Here is a 12,126-nt window from a genome sequence, read left to right as displayed (position 1 = left end):
CCTGGCATCTTCATAGAATCATAGAATCATTGAGGTTGGAAGAGACCCTTGGGATCATCGAGTCCAACCATCTCCCCTACTCTACAAAGTCCTCCCCTACACCATGTCCCTCAGTACCCCATCTAAACGGCCCTTAAACACAGCCAGGGATGGGGACTCCACCCCCTCCCTGGGCAGCCTGTTCCAATGCCCGACCACTCTTTCGGTGAAAAATTCCTTCCTAATGTTCAGTCTAAACCTCCCCTGTTGGAGCTTGAGTTCCCTGTTGAAACTTCTCCCACCCTGTCCTGGGAACCCAGGGTGCAATGAGAAACTCTGTGTGGCGCCAATGGAAAGCAACAAAATTCTCTGTGCCGCACGGAAGGCTGTACTGATGGGAGCAGTCACTGCTTTAATATTTAATTCGATGAGATCCAGCTCTGAGAAATGGATGGGGAGCTGCTGCAGCTTCAAGCCTGCGCTCAGCGCTTGCAGGGGAATTTCCACGGGCTTTGCTGCGCTGCAAACTTATCTATATTCTGGCTGGGTGACATGGTAATGGGTCTCATTAATTAACTGAGCACGCAGAGCCGTATTTCCTCCCATTCCCTTTAATTAATCAAGATTGAAACACTTCCAGGGGTCGCATGGACTTTGGGTTGTCATTCGAGGCGTCTCCCCTCCGTTGGACCCTGGCTCGTGGTCTCTGCAGAGCAAACGTGGGCTCCTCAGATGCTCGGGTGGCATTTCAGGAGGGAATTTCCTTGCGTCACGAGCCTGTCAAACAGCACAGCGCAGATAAGATTCCATCCTGCCTCTTGCTGGCAGAAATTCCCCGGTGCTGTCCAGGCTCATGTCATGGCAAGACCAGAAACGAGGAGCTGGGGTGGCCTGAAGTAGGTGTGAGATGAGTCTCACCTGAAACCTATCCCTTCTTTGTCCCTTTAGGTGGGTTCCATTGGCCCCAAACTGTTTCTGGGACTGAGAGTCAGCCTGTGGCAGGGCCAGTTTTCCTCCGTGCATCAGTCTCACGTCTTCACAAATCCATTTGCATGCTCCAGACAGTTTGGGTGTCTTCACCAGGGAGCTGGGCTTTAAAGGAGCCTGCTTGCCACCGCGGTGGCAAACAAACGAGCTGGAAATGTAGATTCATCAGAACTATAATCCAGGTAGGTGCTGGTTCTTCTCTTGTACAAACCCATCCATTTTCTATCCTTACATCTGTCTCTCCCCGGTCCTTCTGCAGCCCCCATTCCTGAAGGACCTGAGTCCCTCGTGCCGTCAAGGCCAAGGTGTGAGCAGAAGGGGTGAATTGGGAAAAAGGCTTTGGTGCCTACTTGCTGATGTTTTTCAGTTTGGCTGACACATCCCAAACTATAATCATGACCTTCCCCTCGCTGGGACTCACAGCCACCTTGGCCACCTAATTCCACTGGGTTTTCTCCTCAGGTGCCCTGGACATCTCCTGCTTGTGGACAAGGACATGTTGGCATGATACCACAGTGTTTGGGAACAATTTGCACCCCAAGGGTGGGCTTGGGAGTCCTTGCCTTGGCATGGGATGACATGATGCTTCTTGCTGTGCTCTCCCTGCTCTCTCCCTTGGTCTTTCCACCTCTGCCAACCCAATGACTGCATAGCTGTGTCATGAGACACAGCTGCATGTCCCTTCTCCAAGACCTCTGCCTGGGGGTGAGGAGGTGGGACCCCAGCACTTCACCCCCCAGGGAAAAGCCCTCTGCACTGTGAATATCTTGTTAGACTTGTCCTGGGGGAAAGGCATGAGCTTCACCAAACTGCCTTCATGCTATGGGGTGAAGGCATGAGCTTCACCAAACTGCCTTCATGCTATGGGGTGAAGGCATGAGCTTCACCAAACTGCCTTCATGCTATGGGGTGAAGGCATGAGCTTCACCAAACTGCCTTCATGCTATGGGGTGAAGGCATGAGCTTCACCAAACTGCCTTCATGCTATGGGGTGAAGGCATGAGCTTCCCCAAACTGCCTTCATGCTATGGGGTGAAGGCATGAGCTTCACCAAACTGCCTTCATGCTATGGGGTGAAGGCATGAGCTTCACCAAACTGCCTTCATGCTATGCTGTCCAAAGGCACGTCCTACTATTTCCCAGTCCTGCTGCATAATAACACTGGCACATGTTTTTGCTGTTCCTTGTCTCTCCTTAGCGTCCATGTCTAAGGCATGACACCAAACGCCCAGGGAAAGCAAGAATGTTGAAGAAAATCCATATATGCCTCTGCTTCTTCTTTGTCTCGGGCATTTTGTACGAGATCTCCCTGCTGTCCGGCTGCTTCTCCTATGTGCCTATGTCCAAACACTTCCTGACACCTGAGCAGGTCTTGAACCTCGGCAAAAGCATCATCTTTCTGGAGACGACGGAGCGCCTGGAGCCGCCCCCGCTGGTGTCCTGCTCTGTGGAGTCTGCTGCCAGGATTTACCAGGACCGGCCCATCATCCTCTTCATGAAGGGACTCACGAATGAGACGGCGTTGGACATGAACTCCAGCTATGCAGCCTTCTCCCTTTTGTCTTCTATGAAGAATGTCTTCATTTTTCCTTTGCAGATGGAAACTGTCTTCCAGGAGACCCCTCTGCTCCAGTGGTACAATGAGGTGAGCGTTATAATAAGGGGAAAATAGGAAAATAGTTATAAATAAGGGGAGGAAAAGGTCTCAAATAGGCTTAAAACAAATGGAGGAACCTAGGACTGGCTATGTGAAATCAGTCACTTATATTTTTTTGGTTCGGAATAGATTAATTTTGGCCATGTTTTGCAGTGTATTCATCTATCTGTTTATTGAACACACAATCAGAATTTTTCCCCCCCTATCTGGAGAATCAGATTTTTTGGCAAACGGAACATTGGTAAAAATAGATCGCATACATGTGTTTTGATACAACATCGCTTAATGATCTTTCTCAACAGAAACTGCTTGAACAAAATGTGCTGCCTGTTAATGCTGCCACACACCAACAGATCAGATGCAGGGGGATATTTCGGATTTTGTAACAGAATATGCAAAAACCAAGGTGGGATCTTGCAAGGTCCACCCTGGAGAGAAGTTCCTGGCAAACTGCTTGCAAGTGGCTTTTGTCAAATTCGTTTGGTTCCGTCTCTGTGCAGGGCAGGGGTATTTTCTTCAAAGTCTTCCTTCTGGGGAATAAATGACTCCAAATACCAAGAATGCCAACGAAAACCCTTCCAGCCTGTTTCAAAGAGCTGGGAGTGATCAGGGAGTGTGTTAAGTGGGTTGTGTCCCACTGAAATAGCAGGCAATGATTCATGGTGTCATTGATTTAACATTGTAGGTTCCATCAAAAACACCCGTGAAATGTTCCTGCATTCATTTATATTAACAATGCATTGCTCTGCACTGCCCCTCTTATCTTATTCCAATAAAACTCAATAGCTGGAGGAAGAAAAGGCAGGCAGTGACATTTGCAGGCATGCAGGTGGAGTTTTATGGTGCCATTAGCAGCCCGATGGATGGATGTGGTCTGTTCTCCGCCGGTGATATCACCGTTTCACCTTTCCAACTCTGCAGGTAGTACCAGAGCAGGAGAAGAACTGGGTCCACGTCAGCTCTGATGCCAGCCGACTGGCTCTCATTTGGAAGTATGGGGGCATCTACATGGACACAGATGTCATCTCCATCAGGCCCATCCCTGAGGAAAGCTTCTTAGCGGCGCAGAAGTCACGGTTCTCCAGCAACGGGATCTTTGGCTTCCCGGCCCACCACAAATTTATTTGGGACTGCATGGAGAACTTTGTTCTCAAGTACAATGGGAACATCTGGGGCAACCAGGGGCCCTTTTTAATGACAAGGATGCTCAAAACCATCTGCAATCTCACAGATTTCAAAGGCACTGAGGACCACAGCTGCCAGAACATCTCCTTCCTCAATCCCCAGCGTTTCTATCCCATACCGTACCCAGCCTGGGGCCGGTACTACCAGGTGTGGAACAAAAGCCCCAATTTCAACCACTCCTACGCGCTGCACTTGTGGAACTTCATGAACCACAACCGGAAAGCCGTGGTCGCGGGCAGCAATACGCTGGCTGAAAAACTGTACAAAGCCTACTGCCCCACCACATACGAGGACCTGATTAAAAATGCAAAGCTGAGGGATTTCACACAGTCTGAGGATGTGGCATGACATGGAGTAAGGAGGAAGGGGGTGATCCTTCCCGTCCTGGGGCCAAAATACAGTCACCGTTGGTGTCAGTAGCTGGCTTTGTAGGAGAAAGACAGACCTTTTCATAACCACCATCCCTACTTTCTTGGGACACTAAGGAGCGTGTGCAGAATAGTGGTGGGTATCCATCAGACGTAGCCTCCAGTGACACTAAGGACACCTTTGCTTCAGTTCTGTTTCCTTGTAGGTGCTCATCAACCCAACCGTCCTGAATCAAAGGACTAGTGAGCTTTTCCAAGGGAAAAGTTCTGAAAGAGATGCATGGTCTCCTGGGAGGAATTTCAGACGCACCTCTTGGCAATATTGGCAGCTACTCATGTCAGAAAAATTGCAGACACAACAGGCTTTGGACTGGACTGAGGCCTCTGAGGCAAGTGTAATGCAAATGTATAGCCGAGGGTGGATGACAGTAATTGCTAATGAAGAGAAGCCCAAACCCCTGTATTTTCATTAATCTGTGTTTTTGTCACATGAACTTTACACCCTACGTTTTTGAGAGGGACTTTATCAGTGCAAGTGAAAATAAAATGGTTAATAAACCACCACTCCTCTGAGCTTGCTTTCCCCTGCACGCCTCTGGAAAATGAATCCCATTTTTCAAATATTTGTGCTCCTGCACTTCTACTTTGCCTCCTTCCAGGAAGGGGCTGCACTGCCCTGTCCTCTGAGGTGAGTTCTGGCTGCAGAGTCACACCTTCCCTGCAGAGAAGGAGCTGAGGCACCAAGAAATGATGGGGACACCCCTCCAGGGCTCCCAAATGCCTTTGAAATAAATTCACTTTAACTACTCTGCAAATGAGGTGCAGCAGCTCTAGAAAGGCCCTGGTCACCTTCATCCTGCTGTACCATCTATTTTTGATTTTTTATCTCCATTTTGTGTGATCGTGTTGCCTTTTTTTGGTCTCTTTCCCTAGTGTTTACAGAATCACAGGAACTTCTAAGTTGGAAGGGACCTCAAAGATCATGTTGTCCAACTGTCACTTTGCCTCCTTCCAGGAAGGGGCTGCACTGCCCTGTCCTCTGAGGTGAGTTCTGGCTGCAGAGTCACACCTTCCCTGGAGACAAGGAGCTGAGGCACCAAGAAATGATGGGGACACCCCTCCAGGGCTCCCAAATGCCTTTGAAATAAATTCACTTTAACTACTCTGCAAATGAGGTGCAGCAGCTCTAGAAAGGCCCTGGTCACCTTCATCCTGCTGTGCCATCTATTTTTGATTTTTTATCTCCATTTTGTGTGATCGTGTTGCGTTTTTTTGGTCTCTTTCCCTAGTGTTTACAGAATCACAGGATCTTCTAAGTTGGAAGGGACCTTAAAGATCATCTTGTCCAACCGTCAACCTAATTTTGACAAAAATAAACACCCACACAACAAACAATGAGCAACACCATCACTAAACCATATCTCCCAGCACGACATCAACCTGTCATCAACACCTCCAGGGATGGTGCCTCAACCACCCTCCTGGGCTTACATCCTGCTCACCCTGAAGGTGCTGGTTCCTGCAGGGTTGGCTGCTGCCAGCACCCAGGAGCTGCCATTCCCATGGCCACGGCCTGCCACATAGAGTCATCACGGAACCATAGAATGGTTGAAGTTGGAAGGGACCTTGAAGATCATCTACATGGGCAGGGATTAAAGCTCCCTCCAACTTGGCCTTGAAGCTCTGCAGGGATGGGGCAGCCACAGCTTCTCTGGGCAACCTGGGCCAGGGTCTTACCACCATCCTCTCTGAACTCCCCCTGGGGCTGCTCCGTTTTTAGGGCCATCCATCCATCTTCCAGAGGGGAACAGAACAAGAAAAAAAAGCCCCATTTAACCCCAGCAGGGCACCCAAAAATATTTTTTCTGCCGGAGGGCAACGCATCCCCTGGCATTTACTTTTTTGGCAGGGTAATGCCAACTCACCCAACCCCCTAAAAGAAGCCCAGCTTTGCAAATCTTCTCGGAATCTGTCTGAACAGCTGTTTTTAACCGGGGAGCAGAAAGGCGGGGGCGGATCGGTTGCCCGTCATCGAATGTTTGCCATCTGCACAATGCTATCTTCTGTAAACACAGCCGCTAATGAGCAGGCTGCAACCGGCAGCCCGGAGAAATCACAGCCGGGATTAATCGGGAAAAGAAAGCTGGGATTTATGTGCACTTTGTGCTGCTGTTCGGGCAAGGGGCTCCAGCCTCCTTCCAGTCCCGCGTCCCCCCCATCCAGCACCTCCTGAAGCTGGTGGAGCTGCAGGGCTGGAAGGGCAGGCAGTGCCCAGCCGAGCGCTGCGGGTTGCTGGAGCGGCAACGTGGCACGGGGAAATATTTGCCATCCCCTTTCCCAGGGCAAAACTCTCCTGTTTTGTGAGTTCTATGAGTTTCACACCCCGGTGCAGTCCCCCGCTGGTTTAGCTTTGCTCCCCGCTCCGTCACAGCAGGTTTTTTCCTGCCTATGGCATCAGGACCTGCTTTTCCTCCGTGACTTTAACTTCCCCGGGCGGCGGGGATGGAGGGGAGGAGTGTAGAGTTACAGCTCAGAAAGTCCTCCCTGTTTCCTTCACGGCTTTGGATGGGCCCCCCGGCTGCTCCCAGCCACCTCCTACCACCCACCTTCATCACCGCTCCCCTCCTGCAGCGGGGATGGAGGGGAGGAGTGTAGAGTTACAGCTCAGAAAGTCCTCCCTGTTTCCTTCACGGCTTTGGATGGGCCCCCCGGCTGCTCCCAGCCACCTCCTACCACCCACCTTCATCACCGCTCCCCTCCTGCCCTCCTCCCTCCTCTTCAGTTTGTCCTTCTCTGGCAACAAGTGAGTATTTGCCTTTTTCTGCCCCATTCTCCCGGCGATGGCTGTTGGTGGAAGGGGGGGACGGGCAGAGACTCGACCCGTTTTTGCAGATGAGCTCAGGCAAGAAACATTTCCGAGGCTCTGGCTGGGTTACGTAGCAGCTCCTCTGAGGATGAGGTCCAACCTCGTCTCACTTCTTTCTCCTGCCTGTTGCTTGCTCTCAGGACTTCCAGCACAGCAGGGCTGATGGCAGGAAGCACGGCTGACCTCAGCGAAGGTCCTCCACCCGGGGGGGTTTTCTCCTACAGCCGCCTGAGCGAGCTGCTGCTGCTTGGCATGAGTCCCAAAAGATCACATTTTTGGCAAGAGAGGAGAAGCTGAGAAAGGGAGGGAGGTGGTGGCTGCTTTTGGGAAGGGGTTGGATGGAGGAGGTGGGGAAGCTGCTCGAGTAGGTCATGAGCAAAGTCTGGGTCTCCTGATGCCTCTCTACTTCATGGTAAGGCGTCTCCCAAAGTTTGCAGCCTCCTTCATCAGCAGGGGAGTAGAGGGATGCTGGCACCCAGGGCACAGTTAGGCTTTGCAGACAGGGAAGAAGCCTTGAGGAGTTCAGGAACATGACGGGGGGTCCCAGGGCGGCAGTGGAGAAGGGTGGAGGAGAAGGGAATAAAGAGGGATTTCCCTACCAAAGGCTGAGGATCACAGACAAATGGACCATGCAACAGCTTGACCCAGCAACTGTGAGCTGGGACAGCAAACACACTGCCTTCTGGCCTGGAAAATGAAAGCCCATCACACTTTCTGAGACCCAGCTCCACCAGCACTTTGGTGGAGTTGTTTTCTTCACAGCAGTGTGGAAATGGTGCCAGTGACTGCCTTCGGCTCGATGCTCTGCTGGGTGGTGCTAGCTTCTATGATGGCCCCTCAAGGCCAATGTCTTCATCACCCAGAGGGAAAAATCTCACTCCTCGTGAAGGAAAAACAACATTTCCCTTGTGGGTGATGAAGATGGCTTTGCCAGCAGCTCCGTCGCATCAGCTGATGTTGAATTACATTGCAGCATGGAGGTCAAAATACTTTTTCTCCTTTTTACACCAGCTGAGCACCCATCCTAGGCAAACACAAGCAAGAACTGAAGAGAAGAAATAAAGCTTCAGGGCTGGGTTCTCAGGTTGCCTAATGCGGTGGTTTCACCATGCCATCATCCTGCTGAATCATAGAATCATAGAATCATAGAATTGCCCAGGCCAGAAGGGACCTCCAAAGGCCATCCAGTCCCACCCCCCCGCAGTCAGCAGGGACACCCCCAACTAGACCAGGTTGCCCAGGGCCTCGTCAAGCCTCTCCTTGAATATCTCCAGGGATGGGGCCTCAACCACCTCCCTGGGCAACCTGTTCCAGTGCTCCACCACCCTCACAGTGAAGAACCCTCTCCTCATCTCCAATCTAAATCTGTTCCCCTCCAGCTTTGCCCCATTGCCCCTCGTCCTGTCACTACAGGCCTTTCTAAACAGGTTCTCCCCAGCCTTCCTGTAGGCTCCCTTCAGGTACTGGAAGGCTGCTATTAGGTCTCCCCGGAGCCTCCTCTTCTCCAGGCTGAACAACCCCAGCTCCTTCAGCCTGTCCTTGGTTGTGCTGTCTGAGACCTTATATAGAGCATTTTGCAGGAAACTGAGAAGAAACAGGTTGCCCAGAGAAGCTGTGGCTGCCCCATCCCTGGAGGGGTTCAAGGCCAGGTTGGAGGGGGCTTGGAGCAACCTGGTCTGGTGGGAGGTGTCCCTGCCCATGGCAGGGGGTGGGACTGGATGGTCTTTAAGGTTGGTCCCTTCCAACCCAAACCATTCTATGACAAAACCTCTCAGGCTCCAGCACCCACTGGCACGCCCGGGGCAAGAGATGGAGTAATCCCAACCATGCTGGCATTGATGGCCAGGTGAACCACAGCTGCCTTTGGTGCGTGAAGGCCTTGTTAATATTAACGAGGTTATGCAATGCAGCCTACCCCTCAGGGCATGCGGTAGATCGTTAGGGGATTTTTAATTAGTGGTCACTGCAAAGCCCTCCTCCTTAGGAGTGGTTAATTCATGCAGCAAAACCTCACCCGCAGGGACCACGCAGGTCTATGTAACATGCAGCTATGGGTCAGGGCTATATTTGTACCTGTGTATACACATATGTATATATATCTTTACCCCTCCCTTTTCCCGATGCAGTGAATTGGGTTGTTTGACATGGCAGTCAGTATATATTTCCCAGCAGTTACAAGAAGAATGAGCTTTGCTGGCCATACAAGCCTGGAAAGGAAGGGGCTGGCTGATCCGGTCTTTTCAGGTATGCACCAGAAAAATGAAAAATGGGCAAACCCTAGAAGGAAACCATGGTTAACTACAACGTCACGCTGATCCACGGCCATTCCCAGAGGCTTTTGTGCCTTGTCTGCAACAGTGTGTGACCTCTTCCTAAATTAGCTACAGGCCTGAATCCGGGCTTTCCTGTCTCCTCCTGTATTCAGGCAGTGGAATAAGAGGGAAAAGGGTGAGAAAGATGAAAGGGTCAGGTAAAATTGATGTAAACTTTTAGGAGAAAGTTCTTTACTGTGAGGGTGGTGAAGCTCTGTAACAGGTTGCCCAGGGAGGTGGTTGAGGCCCCTTCCCTGGAGATATTCAAGGTGAGGCTCGACAAGGCCCTGGGCAACCTGGCCTAGTTGGGGGTGTCCCTGCTGACTGCGGGGGGGTTGGACTAGATGACCTTTGGAGGTCCCTTCCAACTTAGACAATTCTATGATTCTACGATTCTACTCTAAAGCTAAAAAGTGCCAAAAAAAGCCACCCAGGTTGATCCAGATGGGTTCAGAGCAGTTGTTGACCCTTAGTGTTTAAATGCAACAGACAGAGGCCCTGGTGGGAGGTGGGACTAGAGGCAAAAAGGTATTTGGGTGCTTGATGAACTAATTAAACAGACTGAAGGGAGGCACAGATGTAAATGTGCTTATGCAGGGCAGGTATCAGCAGGGGAGGAGCAGACCCTCTGTCTCTGAGAAGAAGAGGGCACCTTGCAGAGTTTGCAATAGGTTTGAACGCTGCTGGGCTGGACTGGGGGCAAACCAGCCTTGGGATGCAAGAAGCACCCTGCAGATGAAGCAACCTTGGCAGTGGAGGTAGCAGAGACCCTGGGGTGGGGATGGAAAGTGCTCACGGGCTTGGGGATGCCACTGGCTGCAGTACCAGCATTACTGGCTCCACCCTGTGCAACCCCAGACAACTCCTGGGGAACCCTGTGATTGCTCCAGCATCAAAAGAAAAAGAAAAAGATGAGAACAGGATCATTCTATCCCAGGAGACACACAGGCAGGACAGAAAGTGTCTCCCTGAGGCTTTTGGTTAGAAAACCCTGGGTGCAGGGCTGGCTCAGCCTGGCAGCCCCTTGCCCATGCCACCATCACCCTGTGCACCTGCTGGGAGCCACCCACTTGCAAACAACATTTTGGGGGACTGAAATTAGGGGGAAAAAAGCTTGGGTACTCTTTCTGCTGCAAACAGGCAGTGATAACCACTGCCTGCTTTTCTTCTGAGTTAGCAGAGGAGAGACTGGGAAAGCTTGAGTTTCTTGTGGCCAAGGAGGCCAATGGCAGCCTGGGGGGCATCAAGAAGAGTGTGAGCAGCAGGTGGAGGGAGGTCATCCTGCCCCTCTGCTCTGCCCTGGGGAGGCCCCATCTGCAGCACTGGGTCCAGTTCTGGGCTCCCCAGTTCCAGAAGGACAGGGAACTGCTGGAGAGGGGACAGCAGAGGCTACAGAGATGATGAGGGGCCTGGAGCATCTCTCTGATGAGGAGAGGCTGAGGGACTTGGGTCTTTTTAGTCTGGAGAAGGCTGAAGGGGGATCTGATCAACACCTATAAATACTTCAAGGGTGGGTGTCAGGAGGATGGGGCCAGTCTTTTTTCAGTGGTGCCCAGGGACAGGACAAGAGGAAATGGGCACAAACTGGAACATAAGAAGTTCCACCTAAACCTGAGGTGGAACTTCTTTGCTGTGAGGGTGGCAGAGCCCTGGAAGAGGCTGCCCAGGGAGGTGGTGGAATCTCCTTCTCTGGAGACATTCAAACCCACCTGGACACGTTCCTGTGGGACCTGCTCTGGGTGGACCTGCTCCAGCAGGGGGTTGGACTAGATGATTCTCCAGAGTTCCCTTCCAAAGCTGTATCATTCTGTGATTCTGTGATTCTTGCACCATACCTGCAGTTACTCAGCGTCTCCCTGAGTTGCCTGACCCTGTTTGTCCCCATCTTGGGAGACCAAAATTAGCGTCAGGCTGTGCAGGAGGCACGGGCAGGGCGGTGGGGTGGCCGGGAGGTACGTTGCTACTGTACACAGCACACCCAGCAACGCACCAGCACCGCTCTGCTCCGTGTCCTGGGGCCCTCAGCCTCTGCCAGAGCCCCATCCAAACACATGGTAAGTGGCCTTGCAGCAAAAAGGTTTTGTGGTGTTTTGTTTTTTTTTTTAATTTTTAAAATTAAATATCTTATAAGCAGCTTGTGGGGGAAAGTGTAACATGTGGGGCAGCAGAAAATCCCTAGCTAGAGACTAAGAACAACAAAGGTCTGTTTCGCAGATTTAAAACTGGGTATTTGAAATAGAATTGTTTAATTATTGTTTAGGACACAGCCAGAAAAATGAGCAAACGCCTCCTCTGGACATGATCTGGGTTTAGGTCAGAGCAGGGCACCGCGGAAGGCAGCGGGGTTGTGATATTGAAGTGTTTGCTGAGTATTGTTTGAAAACAGGCTGAATCCCTTTCCTTCAAACAGGTAAGCTCGGGAGGGATTTACAAGTTCATTGAGAAGGGGTTATTGCAAAGAGCTGTGATGTGACAGTTTCACAAGTCTCCCTTAACAAGAGCAGATGGTGAACAAACTGGCAGATTTTTTTTATTTTTTTTTTTTCTGGCAGAATTTGGCAAGGCAGTAGATAGCAGTTCTAGATGAGGGGGGAAAAAGGAGGGATTTGTAGTTTGCTGCCACATAAGATAAGCTCTGACACACTCCCCGATGCCTGCAGGCTGGTGGGGACGGCAGCAGAGCCATGGTCTCAGCCCTAACACATCCCTTCTGCCTTCCAGCCCTTTTTGGCAGGTATTTGCCACCCGCTGCCCCAGCCCGGGGTTGCCAGC

General features: G+C 51.3%; 1 protein-coding gene across 1 annotated transcript; it reads left to right on the top strand.

The window, feature by feature from the left end:
* Nucleotides 1–1,031: 1,031 nt before the first annotated feature.
* A4GNT (alpha-1,4-N-acetylglucosaminyltransferase) lies at nt 1,032–4,156 on the top strand. The gene is made up of 3 exons (XM_014939696.1): nt 1,032–1,148; nt 2,165–2,611; nt 3,545–4,156. Exons 1-3 carry the CDS (start codon nt 1,032–1,034, stop codon nt 4,154–4,156), a joined length of 1,176 nt encoding a protein of 391 aa, XP_014795182.1.
* The last annotated feature ends 7,970 nt before the right edge of the window (nt 4,157–12,126 follow it).

Source organism: Calidris pugnax, unplaced genomic scaffold (genome assembly GCF_001431845.1).
Source record: "Calidris pugnax isolate Ruff unplaced genomic scaffold, ASM143184v1 scaffold37, whole genome shotgun sequence".
In the NCBI taxonomy this organism is placed as follows: Eukaryota; Metazoa; Chordata; class Aves; order Charadriiformes; family Scolopacidae; genus Calidris; species Calidris pugnax.
Note: the sequence above shows the minus strand (reverse complement) of the source record. Positions and strands in the feature narration are given on the sequence as shown.